This window comes from Gigantopelta aegis, chromosome 2 (assembly GCF_016097555.1).
Source record: "Gigantopelta aegis isolate Gae_Host chromosome 2, Gae_host_genome, whole genome shotgun sequence".
Lineage (NCBI taxonomy): Eukaryota > Metazoa > Mollusca > Gastropoda > Neomphalida > Peltospiridae > Gigantopelta > Gigantopelta aegis.
In genome coordinates this window covers 39,357,993-39,376,864 of record NC_054700.1, presented here as the reverse complement: position 1 = coordinate 39,376,864, position 18,872 = coordinate 39,357,993, and the positions used below count along the sequence as shown (strand labels likewise).

General features: G+C 33.0%; 1 protein-coding gene across 8 annotated transcripts in view; it reads right to left on the bottom strand.

Annotated features, from left to right (window-relative positions):
- Positions 1-4,762: 4,762 nt before the first annotated feature.
- LOC121385226 (casein kinase I-like) overlaps positions 4,763-18,872 on the bottom strand; it is a 74,495-nt gene continuing 60,385 nt past the window's right edge. For 4 of the 8 annotated variants that reach the window (XM_041515812.1, XM_041515820.1, XM_041515854.1 and 1 more), the window contains 2 exons: positions 14,599-14,705; positions 4,763-12,262 (listed from right to left, as the gene is read on the bottom strand). In XM_041515812.1, coding sequence (XP_041371746.1) covers positions 12,202-12,262; positions 14,599-14,705 — 168 coding nt within the window. In that variant the 3' untranslated portion in view covers positions 4,763-12,201. Of the gene's footprint in view, positions 12,735-14,598; positions 14,706-18,872 lie in introns of all 8 variants that reach the window. The other 4 variants (XM_041515829.1, XM_041515862.1, XM_041515868.1 and 1 more) reach the window with 2 other exon arrangements.

Genomic DNA, 18,872 nt, shown 5'->3' with positions numbered 1-18,872 from the left:
GATTGATCAACGGTGCAGACACTTTCCCCCAAGAGAATTCCGTTAATCGTAAAGTTATTAAAACCCACACATACTTCAAATACTGGGTGTACTTCAACTGATTGACCCTATCAACGCGGTTGGGGACCTGTGTTGAAACAAATCTCATTCCACTCGTCAGCTCCCCAAAAACGTGTGTCCACATGCAGTCAACAGAACCAATTTATTCCTACTGTCACACACGTGCACTGAAACGGCTTCTAATCACGATCAAATGGTAACAGTAATATGCTCCTCCAAAACCCGAGTTCATAATGCTTTATTAAACAAATAACGACAACATTAACTCGCGGATTTAGCTTTGTGAAAAGGTTAACTGACTGTAACCTGTACTTTTCTAAAGCCCAAGCGTGAGGACAAGAGAACCGTTATTAGTTTGTGAGGACTCGTGTGGAAGTAAAACGACTTTATGTGCTGTGTGTCGGAGAATGTAAATATACCCATATCGACATGTCACAGATAGCGCCGCGATATTAATTACATATCTGTTAGCAGTTGTAAATGTTATATTTCAAAACGAATCGTATCGCACTGCGTTGCATTTATTATTGTCACGATATAAATGTGTAAAATAAGTAAATGAATGAATGAATAAATAAATGAATGAATGAATGAATAAATAAATAAATGGATAAATGAATGAATGAATGAATGAATGAATGAATGAATGAATAAATAAATAAATAAATAACAATTCCGCGAAATTAAATATCTTGCCTGCCATATAATTTTTTTAGTGAACTAAAGTTAAAAGTTTAGTTTTGTTTAATGACACCACTAGAGCACATTGATTTATTATTCATGGCTATTGGATGTCAAACATTTGGTAATTTTGACATAATCTTTTAAATGCACCACCCCACAGCCAGGATAGCACATACGACTTTTGATATACCAGTCATGGTGCACTGGCTGGTACGAGATATAGCCTATTGGGTTAAACTTAACGCAGAAGTTGACGTCATCGGAAAAATAACACCTACCGGGTAGTCCATATCTCACCTTTTTACAATAATCATGCATAACAGTAACATACCAATGGTACCGAAAAGTGACATTCTTGGCGACATTGTACGTAACCCAGTGTTAAAGTGCTTGCCCGATATGCGGTCGTTCTACGATCGATCCCCGTCAGTGGGCCGATTGGGCTGTATCTCGTTCCAACCAATGCGCTACGACTGGTATATCAAAGACCATGGTATGTGCTACCCTGTCTGTGGGATGGTGCATATAACAAATCCCTTGCTACTAGACAAATGTAGCAGATTTCCTCTCTGATCGATGAATAATAGAGGTCTAGTGGTGGTGTTAAATACAACAAACTAACTTTTTTTGCTCTTTTTTTTTTTTTTTTTTTTAGCATGTCAGTGGCATGGATGAATGATGGGTAGTGCTAGAGGTCACTTGACCTACTGTATATTTTGTTTTGTTGTCCTGGTAAACCATCCACCACAGGCTGATCCAACACCGCGTAATAACTTTTGATGTGCTATTGTTAAAGGCACTGTCCCGATCCAATTTTCCCTTCCATGTCAAACAATATACCTTCTACTCCAGCTTTGGTGTCTACACAATAAATAAATATCTTAGAACATGCTCATCGTCTGCAGATTTTAAATAACGTCGTATTATTCAGGCACAGAAGTTGTTTCACAAGGGTTCTGTCCAGGGACTCCTGGGCCCCGTTCCACAAAGCAATCTTAGAGCTAAGATCACCTTAAGTGCATATGTTAGCTGTGCAGTTACAGTGTTCTTAGGGCTAAGATCGCTTCGTGGAACGGGGCCCTGAAGGCATTAAAAAAAAACTATAGCAGATATTTGGCGTCTATTTCTACTAAACAGGATGCATCACTGACCAAAATTATCGCCGATGCCATTCCAAATTATTTTGAATTTGTACATACCTTTTTGGTGTAACTCAGCACATTTATTTGTTCATAGTTTTAAATGACAGCCGTGGTGACAGTACTCTTGGGGCAGGATATACTCACCTTTCATGAACACCTAATATCATCAGTTTTGACAGTGATTCATGAGTGCATGTCACCAGTGGTATTTATTCCAATTAATTCCGTCCTGTTAGTTTTTATTAAATATACTCTTCAAAAAAAGTAGGGGAACCTGAAATATTAATGTTAATATCAACTATTAGACCGACCATACGTTTTGACCACAGACATCCTAGTAAAGAACGTTCAGGACTGTTTATCAACACACCGAAACACATTCCATAGTTGCACATGCATCACGCAGTTGCCCCGTACACGTGCGTGGGGTGTCACTCTCGATTTTGACCATTTCCAGGGCCCCGTTCCACGAAGCGATCTTAGCCCTACTATTGTTATAAATACCTACCATCGAGACCTTAAATTTTTTCTACGATCGTCAGCCCGTTCCACGACGCGACATAGCTTACTATCGTCGTAAATTACAGTGAAAATTTACAATTGGTACGAGGCAGTTGTAAGCCACTAACGTAGCTGTCAAATGGCAGTTAAATGATGATTTGATAATTTTCTAAGAAGGATACGAACTCTTTGTGTAAAAATGGATCTAATATATACCAAATACCTTTTATGAAACTCTGTGATCGATGAAAAACAGTCTAGGCCTAACGACCTTCAATAAGGGAGACAACTCTCATGTCTTATGCATTCAGCAATTATCGCTCACCGAATAAATTGACAGTTACTTCATGGTTGTCCCATACCAATGAATACATCCAACATGTTCCGAAAAGTCTGTAAACAATTTATTATTGAACTAATTCGCACTTCTATGTAAAGAATCTATTAATAATTAAAGCAGCACTTACGACTATCGTACGGTTGCTTTGTAGAACGGCTGTAAAGTTTACGGTGCCAGTTGTAAAACTCACCTTAAATCACTACAATTAACCTTAGCTACAATTCGTTCGTGGAACGGGGCCCAGGAAGGTCCATTAGTCACTGTGGAACATTATTTCTGTCAATCTTTTTCATTCTGTTGATCATACAGTTGTTACTGTTTTGTTTTTAGTCTTTTTTTTTTTTTTAATTTGCGATTTACTGATAAAAAAAACCCCCGTCCTTTCAAATTTCACTTCTGACCCCAATAGTCCTACAAGATCTTTGGTGGTCATAAAACCTGCTGTAATATTGAACTACCGGTTGTAATGTTTGCCCAATTAATTCACTATTATCATATAACCATTCCCCACTGCTAATATACCTTACAATTTTGACAATTGTAAATTCTTATTAAAGAGTTCCCCAACTTTTTTGAAGAGTATAGTAAACTAGTCTGGGGGTGGCTGTCCTCTTTGTTAGGATGCAACGATGTATGGGGCATATTTCAATAGTGGTCAACACCAGGCCAAAAAATTCAAATTAGCAGCTCAAACTAGATTTTACTTTCAATAATTTTGTATAGGTAATTTTTTTTTTTTTTAAATTCTGTTTTAGCTACTGTAAACATTAGGAATTCCAGAAACACATGGTGTACAAACATCAATATTCTAAGCAAGAAAATGTAATTAATATCCAGTTTTATTCATTAAAAGCTTGGTTAGCAGGAGGCATGTTTAAATGTCTGTAAAGTGAGGAATGCCCATTTGAGAGTCATTACTGTCATTTCTTAATGAACTATAATGATCAAGAAAGCATTTTAAAATAAATATCTAGGTGTGGTACGACATGTTCATTAAAATTATATTTATGAAAAGTATGACATTTTATTTCTACGAGACACAAACTAATGTGCCTTTATAAGACAAATGGTTAATCAGAAAAGTAAATTTGTTAATCTAGATTTCAAACATGTTTCTTGTTTATGAAAAAACATTAGTTAATAAAAGTTCCCCAATATACTTTTGATAGAATGTTGCATCGATTTCAGTCAAAATGGATTAATTAAGGAACTTGTTTTGCATGGTCTTAATACAGACCCTTCTGCCTCCTACAAAACTATATTACTTTACTTCCTAATGTGGAGACTTAAAAGCAATACAAGGACAACGGTTCAATTTCCATCAGACTGCTGACACCAAAACTAGTATTTTGAAAGATGTCTTGGAAGTGGCTGTTCTCCTATAGACAAGGCACTAGATAGATTCATGGAATCAACCACTATTTTGCCAAATGACCATTCCAATTTGTATTGTGCAGAGATACGGTTTTGATCGCAGATGTTTTGTCATTCAAACTTGCTGCTATTGTAACATGTTTACGACCAACAGACTTTTTCATTCTATCCAGTGCACCACGACTGCTATATTAAATGCTGTGGTATGTACTACCCTGTTTGTGGGATAGTGCATATAAAAGATCCCTTGCTGCTAATCCAAAACAGTAGCCCATTAAGAGGCGACAACGGGTTTCCTCTCTCAATATCTGTATGCTCCTTAACCATATAACCATAAATAAAATGTGTCGTGTGTCGTTAAAGAAAACATTTTCTTCTTTTGATGACTAAAATGACATATTAAAGACATTTATTTGCCTGGTTAGAATATCGGTATCTGTATAAACAAGGTGTTTGTTGTCATTCCTAGATAGAGATTCATGGAATCAACCACTATTTTGTCCAATACCCATTAAACTTTGCACTGTGCAGACATACAACCCTGATCATGTATTACGGTTTTGTCATTCAGATTCCTGGACATGATCACTGGCACTGAAATGGAAATTTAAAAACCACCAAGTAGTAATTTAAAAACAGATACAGACCAGAACAAAGTTACTGCTGCTTCAAATTGTTTATTTCAGATGAAGACCACAGCAGGTAAGTGAACAAATGCTTCATTTCTATCATGTATTCAGCACAAACATAAAGGTACATAGTACATGTATATTTAAAATACAAATCATACAAAGAATATATATCGGCCAAGTTTTTGCATCGTCACTTTACAATTATCATCTAAAATGTTGCTCTCGGGTGAGCAATACATACAGCAGCATCATAAATGACCAAGAGCCAACATGACGGCCATCACGACTACACAGCAAGGAACCGTAACTCTTCTTAACCGTTTGTTAAAACCAAAGCTAAAAGTGAGATTTTCTACACTGCCAATGCCCGTCCTTAGATTGTGGTGAACAGTCAGAAATATTTTCATAGCAGGTTATTTTTACTCTTTTTTCCCTTTTTGTTATTGAGTACCATTATTCCATCACATACTATACAAATGGATTAGAAATAGAAATAATAATAATACATAGATCTGTATTAACATTTGACAAAGAAAAACAATAAACAAAAGTGCAACTTCACTTACAGTAATATAAAGAGCCTAATATTCAAATAAATATTCATCATGCCATCTATCTCAGTGTGGATTTGCAGTCCCAAAAGATTTTTAAAAAATAAATATATTAAATTTGGTTACTTAAATTATTATTTTGAAAGTAATTTGTCCTTTACAATTTAGTTTGCTATACAATAATACAGTTTGAATCCATCCACCCCACCCCAAATATTAAATAGTCCTCTGTGTGTAGCACATGATAGCATGTCAATAGTGAAACTAAATGAAAATTTTGCCACTGAAATATTGGTGTACCTTTTTCTCTCACAAATGATGCAACAAGTATTTGGGTTATCTACATGTAAATAAAAATTAATTCCTGTGTGCAAAGTTTAAACAAGGAACTCCATTCCTTTCATTGGTACAAGTTTTCACATTAAAATCCTCGCATGCACAATGAACACATAGTTAATACAAATTCTTAGAAAAGTTAACAGGACCAGACACTTACTAATACCGTACCATTTCAAATGTTTTCACTTAAGGTTTGTTCACACTATGCAACTTGTAGTAACAAATTAAAGTAAAAGATTGTTGTTGCCTACATTTACTACTCTTTTTTTGTTATTTAAGATGAGAATTTGTTTTGTTTTTAACAAAACCACTGCAGTTTTTAATCAAAAGCCAATATTAGGTATATAGTTATAGAGTTAAAACGATCATACACCATTTTTAATTACCAATGTTAAACATGTTGATGCAACTGAATTGAATGCTAGAGATCACTCTACAAGTCGTACTGCGTGAACACACCCTAAATGAGTTAGTAATGAAATGGACAAAATAAAATATGACAATGATAATGAGCATATGTACATGATTCTAGATTAAAAATTAAGCCCAGACCCAAAGTGAATAGAATAAAATGAGAGCACTGGGTCTTGGACTATTATGGTATGAAAGACAGACCATTACAAATCAAATATGACATATGATATGACTGAAGCCATAATAAAATAACCAAACAGTTCACACATACCAACAAGTTGTCAGAGAAAATCTCTCAATGAGACTGAACATTAAAAAAAAAAAAAAAAAAGCAAAGCAAAGCAAAAAAAACAAAACAATTAATTTTTTTCTTAAATAAATGCTACAACATCAAGCAATATTTGCAACTAAAAACATTGAATTGGCCCTTTATACAAATGTGAACTTAAGAACAAAATCACAGATTCTTAAATTTCAGAAAATAACATTGGACATGTAATAAATTCCACCAAACAGCCTGTCACATTGATATAATACCTAGGGAAATATCACACATTGTCCTTGAACACTATTGTGTTTCCACCAAGTGCTATAAAACAAAAAGTAAACCTGTTAAAAAAACCCATACAGCTATGGGCACCTGTCATAATATACCAGCTAAGCATTTTCAACAATTGATTTCATTAACTTCAATTTATTACTAAATGATTTGACCGATTCCTAATTTGATCTAATGTGAAATGTATAAACCAGATTAACATATTTTTCCACTGGCCCTGGTGTTTGTCTAAACAACTTGTTATACCTATTGTAGAGTGGATTTGTAGAGTGAACAACCTTTCATAATAACACTATTAAATTTAACCACTTTAGTGTTTAGCACACCTGTGAAGTAATTCTTTGTTTTCGATCTATTGTGATATAGATGTAAACATGTTACCTATAAGTATAATGATTGGTTTTTCTTAGTGTTTTGGAGACATTTCAGTTGTAAAATTTTAATAATAATTTATATTTAAAACAGGCCAGAAAATTTATTATGTATATTCACTTCATTTATAGGATTACAGTAACTTTTCAATTACAAAGGTATGTTTAAAGCTGACAATAAAAACTAGAAAGAATTAAAAACAATTCTGAATATGCCACAAACTATAAATGACTTGTAGCATGTAGTGTCACAAGAGAATCATGAATACAAGTTTAATGGCTTTTTCACAATGTGATGACCTACTGCTAGAATGAGAATGATGTCAAAGTGTAATCAGTGTCAAGGTTTAACACAACATGACAAAACAGTGCTGCTTTACTGCAATCAACTTTAGTCTAAAACAAATACATAAAAAAAGTCTTTAAAATACAGCTAAACAAGTTGAATGCATAATAATTAATACAGACTAGAAGATACACCCCAACCGAAATCACACAAGAGATTAGCTGTGACAACCATAGAGATTTCTCAGTGAAGTAAAAAAAACCCCACCTCATGAAGAGATGAAATTAACTGTGCCCCGTTTCTCAATGTCTGACAGATGCCCAAAAGCATTCATTCTGGTCACACAACAGACGGCCACAAGTTGTGATGCATGTTAAAGAACATAAATACACATATGATCTTACTATGTAATCTTAATATATATATACTTATATACACAAGTGTAACAAAGGGTATACGTATGTACATGTAATGTAGTATTCTTCACTCAGCTGATGTCCATACAGCATGGACGACGACAGTAACACTCGCCTTTGGACAGGCTGGGAACGACACTTGACGGTCACTGCTGATAAGACAATAAAGCTCAAATTTGATCATCGGAAATCATTGTAGACACTGAAGAAGTACACATCACCAGAGAAAACGGGTTGAACACACTTGCTTCTAAGTTGCACCAACAAAAACATTACTCCACATACAATTGTGCAGCGTCCATATACAAAATGACTAAATATGACAGTTTTATAAGCCTTTTTTAAAAATTATGTACAAATTAAGGTGTGAAGCAATAGAAACCCAAAGACTCCAACACCCCAACTCTTTTAACAGTTTTTTATTTTTTTTGTCTAACAAACACAGACATCACAAACCTATGTTGAACAAATACGGGTAACATACTCACTGATGTTATCCTAAAATGATAGTAACCGCCCCTAACCCTTGACTGCAATTGAACAGATAATATTAACAAAAAACATATACATCCTTTGTCTTATTTGGGTTAACCTGTAACCTTCTGAATGTGACATTCAAATAAATGACTTGGGCCAAACATTAAAAAAGTAACTGATCACTATGTTGCACATTCAACATGAATCAACCTATTATTTGATAAGAAGGTTTCTATGTGTTCTTGTAAATCTGTACAAAACCCAGCTGCATCCACTTTACCACAAGACATGAAACTGTCAGTTGATTTATTTACTTAGATCTTTCTTCCTATCTTGTTTGCTTTTCTAAAGAAACTAAAATCAACTTCTTTGGTTTTTAGTTAGCTTTGGTGAATCAATTTATTCATGACAAATGAGAAAAGCAACTGTTAAACTACAAAAAAATTCATGGCAGCTTCATTAATTATCATATTTTAGGAATTGTTTTTACTTTAACAATTTTTTGTTTTTTTGTTGTTGTTAAGTATTCTGAAATGACTAATTTATTTTTAAAAGCAGATAGACTTCGATATTATTTTATGGGCACTTGAAAGGAACTGTTACCAAACTATTTGAGCATTTCTGAAACAGATTCAAATATGAAGAAACAGATCTGAAACAAGACATATCATGCTTGCATTCATAACCTAATTATGTTGAATATCAATGTACATTTGGCAATGCATTTTCTCTTAATTACATATACTTGGAATGATCTGCGTTCCCTGAAATGCACAATAAACATTTGTTTTCATTCGATGTTTTGTTGACACCCACTGGCACCACCAAAATATAAATATTTGAAGAAAAAAAAGAAAGAAAAAAAAAAGATGTTCTAACAGATTTTATAAACAGTATCCATTTATAACAAAACTGACCCAATTAATAAATTAATTTAAAGGTGTACACTTTAAATAATTTGTCCTGGCCAATTTAAAATGCTAATAGTCATTGTTTGGGACAAATAAAATGACTGATGTGTCAAGTTATATAAATAATCTTTGGTAAAAGTTAAACAAAAATATATGGCACAAATATTTTGAACGTTATATTAAAAAGATTTTTTAGGTGTAACATTTCACCATTGACTGTTCAATGATTCAAGTATTTTATCATGCACAATGGAACTTCATCCCAACAGATATTTACTCATAACACTTCATTCTAAAATTAAATTTTATATGAGAAAAAAGAAAAAAAAAAAGAGGAAAATAATAATAAAATGTTTGCAATCGGGGCAAAGTAACTGATAAAGACTAAAATAGTACTGAATAGCAAACAATGCATAATACATACATTAACATACCTTATCGGTTTATAGATACTGCAACAAACACAATTTTATTTTAAAAACAAAAATGAATATTGCTTCCAAATTTTAGTCCTCCTGACTGTTTCGATGAAAGAAACAAACATCTTTTCATTTGTAAGATTGAATTCAATTATCACAACACATTTTTATGTAACAGATTACATGAAACTAATTTGCTTCTCATTCTACATACAACGGCAAACTGAAAACAACATTTATGATTGTGTAGTCCAAGAAGATTTTACTTAGTACATTTAAACAGCATTGCATACAACTACCAATTCTGATCCAGTTTCGTAATCAAGAGGTGTTTACTGTAAACTAGGTAAACCAAATCATTACATCTGTTAAGTCAGACAAGTCAAGTAATTTGTCCAAAAAAACCCCAACCTTTTATTTTACTTCTACATTGTAATAATTAGGGCAGTGTTCAGTGAAAGAAAATAATACATCTAATGAATGTTTTGGTTATTAGATATGGGTTGTTCCAGAAATGAACACTTGAGGGGTGGAATGTGGGAGGCAATATATTAAAATCCTCACAGAATAAAATCCCATTAATTACAACCAGTCACTAATCATTAAATATACTCACAGAAAGGTTCCTGTGCAACAGATAAAATGGTCTCAACCCAACTGTAAAGTCTGTAAATGGTTGAAATGTGCGACTTGTGTGGACATGCCATAATTGTGAAAATAATCTTGTTCAATAAATAATTTTGTGAAAACAATTTATTTTTCATTCAATATCATTAAATTTATACCAACCGTTTCTAAAGTATGCACAAGAACTTTTTTTAGTCAGTATTATTTAAATACACAAAAACATTTTGTAGAATACCCATCCACTAGTCCCCAACACTCAATCCCACAAAAATATCCTTATAACCAGAATATTATCCTTACCTTCTTCCCCCTCACCCCAATTTTTATTTTATTTGTCACATCCAACAAGGAATATGTAAAAAACCAAAAGCGTTTTAATCCAGCAGACTGACAAAGATGTTACCTCCATGTTCCCAAGTGGTCATTTGTGGGAATAGCCTAGATACATTGTACCTGACATGTAAAACAATGTTTTCATCAGAAATCTAAATAAATGTACTTAGTGGTAGAAGATACACAACGTATACATTCTCAACAAAATTAATTAAAAGGCCAGTAAAAAATGAAACATAGCTTCTTCCTTTTTAAAGTGTTGACGTTGTGACATGCTCTCAAATTTAATGATTTGAACAATTTTGAGTAAAAAACCCAAAATGACAAGTATCATTACAAACCAATGTGTAATGACTCTTAGAAGATTGTACATTTCGACACTTCACAACTGCAAGAAAAACCAACAATATGCAAGATTTCTGTGTATATCACAAGTAATATTTTACTGAAGCAATGCCTGCAAGTCATCAGTGATTAAAAACTTGCTACATTATTATCACCCAAGCAAAGTATTATTAAAAGGTTTACTTTAATTAATATTGTTGAGTATATATTAAGTTGTGGAATACACATTAATAAATGAACAAATTCACATTCTCTTCTGACTTACTGGATCAAACCAGGAGCTGTGCAAACTGGGAATTCACCGAGGAAACAGTTACTGCAACTAATTCAACCAAATGCATGCAAATAGTCTTGACACAATAAAAACTACTGTTAAATTAAATGTACTGATAATAACAAAACATAATAATAATAATAATAATAATAATAATATTAATAATAATAATAATTTTTAAATTAAAAAGATAAGCAAGCAATGTAAAGTGCAAAAACATTCAACATCAAACCTTGGTTACCATCAAATTGCAATTTTTTACATGAAAAATGTTGGAACGAACAGGCCTGCCCAGTCTTAAAGGTAGCCAAACATTGAAAACAATATAGCATTGAAAACTAAGCTACTGCAAAACATCAAGTCTAGGGACATACTAACAAAATAATAGCATTAAAAAATAAGCTTTTGTGAACAAGGTTTTTTCTTCTTTTTTTAAGCATTAGTATATATTTTTTGAGAGAAAAAACAACAACCCCATACTATTTTCCATTTCTTGTACATACAATTGCATTTTCAAGTTAAACATTGTCTCCTTTTTTTGTTTTTAACATTTTAGATTTGTTGTTTTCTTTTCTTATTTTTTTTTGTGTGTGTTAAATTTAATGTGCCATTTAAGAGTTGTGTATATAACAGGACTGTAATTAAATAAAGCTTTTGAATAGACATTGCTGTCTTTGCTGAATGACTAAGTGTGAATTGAAGTTGGATTTAGTAAATTTATTTTGTTATTAGATTGCCAAAAGTTTTGTGAAAATGAAACACAGTGCTTTAAACAATGTTAATTTTGTTACAGTTTGTTTCGCCAACTAAAACTTAGAAATTTGCTAAATATTCACCAAAATTTCTTTAAATGTTCTGGGTCCACCTTGAACCCTGAAAAGTTGTTACTTGTTCGAGAACAGGTTTGTTGCAGTAAGAAAGACTACATCCACTCCATACACATATATATAAAGATATTATTAAGCATTTGTGGTGCAGCTACAGAAATGTCTGATTGACGTATCCAGTGTGAAGCACGGGGAAATGTCTTGGGCTTAACTTCTGCACACCGTCGAGATTGCTAGTGTCCTTAGACTCGCTATCTACATAAGAGTCTTCCTGACAATGCAGTGGTAATGTGTCCCTGGTCTGTCCAAAGGCAACGAGTCATTTCTGGCGTTTCGTCTTACCACGCTTCCGTCTTCCACGAGAGAAGCACCCACAGCACCTGCAGGCCAAGACAAAGGAGGACACATGACTGGCAATGTACAGCCACTAAAAGAATTGTTCACAAAAGAGAGCGACAGTGGTGTACAGATCGCAGAGTACACAAAGCTAGCAATTTAGATTTTAAAAAAAAAACACAAAGAAAAAACTAAACAACCACAGGATGTATCCACTTCAGCACACACAGGGCATGCTGGGAATGACAAAACCGATGTAACCACACATTGTGTAAAGAATACAAGAGTTAATGTTCACAGTCTGGTTGGCATTAACTATTTTACAATTGTTTCTTTTTACGGCGACATCTAGTGCAAAGGTAAGTTTTTGGTGGCTCTTGTTTTAGTGCTAGAAAAATCTCTATGGTTGGCAGCTAGTACAAAGAAAAAGGTTAACCATAGGATGGCTAAATTCCTCAAGTTCCTGGTTAGGTCTGGCGGCCCTTCTTTTTTCTGCGTCGCCGGAAGAAGCAGCACCTGAAAGCAGACAACACCAGGTCCAAGCCACTGTGTACACTGAAGTGAACTCCTGTTAAAACCTTTTGCAAGCAAGGACAAGGGTGACCCTCACATCACCAATGTCTGTGCTAAATGCAGCACATACATGTACATGTAGTAGTACAGTTTCAGTTTTATATTTCAGATTAAACTAAAGAATATAAAATAAGGGATGAAATACCCATTTAAAAATAAAAGTTGATCCAATCTTAGAAAGGATGACATTTTTTATATTATACTTTACTAGAGATTTTTTTTTTTTTTTTTTTTTTTTGCATTTCAGATCAAATACAGGCTACTTTGTAATAAATATTTTATACAAAACAAAAGCTTAAATTAGATTAAAAAAAATTATCCCCATAAAAGAATGATATTAGTTTCCAATTTTAACTGGATGAATAAATATTTGAATCTGGTAGTCTGTATAAAACTGGATGAATAAATATTTGAATCTGGTAGTCTGTATTGCACCAATTTGAATTTGGATGAATAAATAGTTGAATCTGGTAGTGTGTTTTGCAGTTTGAGATTTGTTGGTCAATAAGACTTGGCAACTGTGAAAGCAGCATACTCTTGACATCCAATACACCAATGTATCTTGAAAGGTACAGGAAGCTTACAGACCACAATAACATGGTTATTAAGCAGTGAAGGAATTTTGAGGTTAAACTTCATAAAGAGTATTAAAAAGCATTTTGCATGGTTGAACAATAATAAATACTTTATGATACTAACTAGGAAACAGAATTTAAATGAGTTCAACAGATAAGAAAAAAGTTATAAACTTTTATGCAGGTCCTCAGTTGATAAATAAAGTAGGACTAATTATTCATATATAAATACATGTTCTATCTATAGATATAAAAATGACCAATTCTCAAAGGCCATATATAAATTCAGACAAATGTTCTTCAAGCATATTTATGAATTATTTCTATGTTAAACTGCATAATATATAGTAGTTTCAATAGTAGCCAAGTCAATAGTTTGGCAGCTATGATCTTAACAAAAAGAAAACATGACTTAAATTTTAACACAGATATTGATAAATGATAGCAAATGTTTTTTTATTTAGGGTTTTAAGAGAAGAAATAAACAGAGATGCCCACAAACCCTCAACATATGAATATAAGAGTTAGATATTAATTCCTCAAAAAACTTTCTTTAAAAACAACTGGAACAAAGTTCAACAAAAATAAAACTGAACATTCCACCAAAGCCAATCTCATGTGCCAAATCTGAATCAATATTTGGACAAAATGTTTAAGTTATATTAAACTGTTGCATGAATGATTGTCATCTTGTAAGAACAAACAAACAGAAAAAGTTGCAAACATGCAAAGTTGCTCAAATTAAAAAAACCTCTTCCACCATGGTCGAGACATCAAAGAAAACATGCTAAAGATTCTACGGAGGAAACATAAATAGGTTGAAATTTAATGGGGGGTGGGGTGGGGAACAGAACATTCCTTTTTTAAAATAAATTCATTTCAAAACAATTTTAATTCCAAATCATCTTCACAGATTATTTTAAAGAAGGTTCATTTTGTTTAATTTGACCTTTTAGACGAATGTGATATCCATTTAAAATTAAAATATGGAAACGAACCTTAAAAAATTGAAAACTCTCAACACCATACTCCAAGTAAATGTAATTTTTTGTGCTGTTCAGATCGAAATTCAGTCTACTTTGTTAAAATTGCAACGAAAGCCGTTATCAGATTTTTAAAAAGCTGAAAGATCACGTCTGATTTATTTGACGAGAACCTGGCAGTGAGATTGGCTAGGTCTGCCCGTCATGAAAGACATGACGACAGCAGAATGGAGGAAGAACAGAACATACTTTGTCTCATCGATGACCTCAACCTCTTGCTGTGCTGTGATTGGTGTGTTAGAATGTCCAGCAGTCGGGTCATCCGGCGCAAGCTCACCATTGGTTGAACTGACCACCTACAAGAGAAGACAAATTTAATCAGACCCCATTTTACTTTTCATACATGCTAGGATGATCAGACTAGCTGTTTATTGCCAATCTAATGATCTTGAAAAATATTCCATGTAAATATTTTCCTTGCAGTACAGTTGGAAACGACTTGTAATAATTAAAAAGTAGAACTGATAACCAGGCTAAAGATTTTTTTTTAGCTGCCATGAGGTATGATGCCACTATGACGCACGTCATAGCCCTCAATGGGTTTATGATATCATAATGCTACATTAGCTTAAAAAATCTGGGCTCTAGCCATTAACCATCTATATATTTAATATGAAGTTGGACAAATGCCAAATATATGTCAGCATTACAGTATTAATAATCAATCATTTATTTACTGGTTTAAAGTTGTTATTAGACTGACTGTATTTATTTTCAAGTCCAAATCATTTAATCTAAACTCATTCCACATTGTAAACAATCATATGTATGACGTCTATGGTCATTTAAAAGAATAGAAAAATAATCTTTTAGACCCATATATATTAATAGCAATGTATAATTGATGTGATTTTGTAATAGCTAATATTTTGCTGTATTTAATCATATTTCAAATGCACAAAATTGCAAGGGGCAAAACTCAAAATACATATTTTTTTATACCAGTAACGCTGAAACCACTCTCAGGTCCCCCCTCTAAATTTATGTAATGTTTCTGTAACAACTATTTTACCAACATTATAATACATGTAATAATAATAATAATAATAATAATAATACACAATTATTATTATTATTATTATTATTATTATTATTACTACCACCTTTTTGGGGTGGAGGGGGCGGTGTTTTATCGGGGGGTTGGCTATAAAAATGCAAAATTAACGTGCATGCACACATGCACAAATGGCAGGCCCCGCATGAAGAACTGGATTCAACTGGCTTAAGTAATAATTAAGCCAACCTTTGGATGGCAAAACATGTGACAGTAGGCTCCTATACAGTTTTTTTTAATGCTATACATTAAACCAAATGACCACTACAAACGTTTTAACGAAAAATGACTGGCTGGTAATATGCCACATTGTTGACGCTGGAAAACATGTTATCTGTTTTCGAACCAAGCACTATAGCGTTGTAACCATCTAGATTCTCTCCCCTGCAAAATTCCATGCACACGCACCTGATAATAATAATGATAATAATAATAATAATAACCGTGAGTTCATGTTCCAACTGTTTATTATTTTATTTCAGCCTATTCGCAGTTATTTTGGTCATGAAATAATATATTTTTTTATTATTTGCCATATGTGTAACAGGCCCTCATTTGCCAAGTCTCTATACATGGCGGTCATTTATATAAAATGCAAAAATACATCATATGGTTGTCGTATATATAGCCTCATCACTACGAGTCTGTTTTGCCATGTTTTATCATTTTTTCACAAAAAGAGTTCCAAATTTTAAAAATGAAGCGTGTCATGGAATTCCCTCAATTGTAGTTCAATTAAAATGTTTTAGATCATACAATAACTAGGTTTGGTATTTCAAATGAATGTAATTTTCATTTATAATCCATATTTAGAAAAATAAGGTCTATTAAATCCATGATTAAATGCCTTTAACCCCCTCCCTACCATAGAATGCCATTATGATCACTTATGGGTAGCACGGTGGTATCCAACCTATTAGTACACTCAATCTAATATCCTTGCAAAACAAAAATGAATATTAGTACAAATCATAATGAGAATACAAAAACTTAATGTAACTACAAATTCTTAGTAATGAACACCAACAATGTAATGTCAAACCTACCGGTTCGTGTACATCCACATCACATAATTAATTAAATACATGGGCCCAAATTGAATTAACACCTGATATTTAAATAAAAATCAACAAGTAAACCAAAAACAAATTTTAACACATGCTTATGCAAAAAAGGTGAGGCAAACAAAAATGTTTATTAGTTCTGAGCTTCTGGGCTCAAGACTTGGTAAACACTAAATATTAGACTGATGGCATACAATTTAGTATTGCAACACTTCTATAATAGCAATACTGGCACATCTATAAATAATAAACTGGTATCAAGGTAATGAACACTAGCTAAACTACAAACACTTTCAATTAACAAGGCACAATGTTCAACACCTTTAAGTTAGTCAGCACATGTACCCGAAAAAACCCAATAACATAAACAATTGACCACAATGCTTCCAATTGCACTGAAATAATTTTCTAATCGAACTATAAAATAAAGTTATAAAAAATCCCAATATATTGAAACAAAACACATTGTACATTTTTCATTCGAGTTGTCAGTTGTTAGTAAAGGTAATCACAACATCCATAACTAATGAACCATAAATGTTAGTAAACAGGAGCGACCTGAAAAACTGCATGCAACTATACCAATGTTAACCCAATCGCATAATAATATAGTCGAATCCACTTTACTGTAGATCGGTTTATAGCATAAATCAGTTATTTGCATATTATTCAGCTGCACAGAATTAATACAAATTATATCGCATACTTGAATAGCTATATATAAAGACAAATATCAGTTAACTGCATACAAAATGTACATGAACTCCAGCAATTGCCCATGGCACGGTTTTGCTGTGACCTATATTCAGGTGGGGGTTTTGCAAGGTCACGTTTTTTTGCCATGAACATTTACTTAATTGCAGGGGTTGTACACACATATGTAAATCTATTTACCCATCCGCATTAAAAAAATCCCTCACAATTGCAACAATTTTGTTTCCTAAATCAGTGTTCGAGATTATAATTTTTGGCCAGTATCCCAGTTGGATAATAACATTTCAAAATCTGGTATCCCACCTGAGAATTGGGTTCTTGAAGTCTGGTATCCAAAATTAAATTCTGGTATCCCTGGGATATGGGGATACCATTAATCTCGAACACTGCTAATCAAGTCTTCAAGGCTTAAAGTCTTATAGAGCATAGTGCAGTGGTATTCAAAACAATACTTAATTCAATGACAATCCTGAGTCAAAGTTGTTATTTCTTAAAATAACAAAATACCATCAAAAATACTTGATTTAGAGAGTAATTAACGATACATAAAAATACTACGTAATGACAAAGTGGTTATATATGTATTTCAATTTTTGGTCAAATGACAATTTGTTCACTACAATTAATATACTGTATTTCATCCCATTATTATTTCATGAATTTCTAGGACGAATGATGTGTGCAACACTAATGATATGTGATACTGTATTGTCATGACATGCATGGTTCTTTGTTAACAAAAATAGCTCTCTTTCTTTCTTTCTTTTTTCTCTTTAATAATGTGGATTCATAAAGTTGAAAATGTGTATCATATATATTATAATAAAATCATGAATCCTTGGGGAAGGCAATGTTAATGATAAAATAGTGGTATACAGGTACAATTTGTAATTAAAGAATTAAGCAACAGAAATACTTCTATAATATATAGGAAGGAAGAAATGTTCTATTTAACAACGTACTCTCCATATTTTATGTACGGTTATATTGCATCAGACATGTGGTCAAGGACCATAGAGTTACAAATGGATTTATGTCTGTAAAAATTACAAAATCAATAACAAAAATGAAAGTAGGAAAGTGTACAGGCCTACAGATTTCATGATCACATTTGGTAGCGCGTCAGTAGCATGTTGGCAATAGAATAAAATCAAACATCTGTTACCCATTATTATGTAACATCACTATGATTACCAAAAAATATTTTCTGATGGATTCTGATGGATCACAGGTTAAGGAGTAATAATTTAAAACAAGAGTACCGGTGAGGTACATGATACGCCCATCAGGACTTTGATGGAAAACCATATCTATATTAATGAATATGATACAGGTATGATTCAATTCTAATTATGTGAAATGTTTGCAATGGGATGGATGAACAGTTTGTTTTGGACCAACCACCATTCCAAGTTGTTCCTACATGTGAGGTTTGATGGTCCTGTATGCATCTGTATGCAAGATATGGTCCGGACAAGAAAAGGTTAACAGGTGGACAACGCCATACCACAATACTAACCATCATATATGGGTGTATACAAAATGTTTCCCATAATATTCCCATCAAAAGTAGGTCACAGTTACCTAGTTATGGTAAGCGACACACCACCATACCAAGTTGCACTTGCATG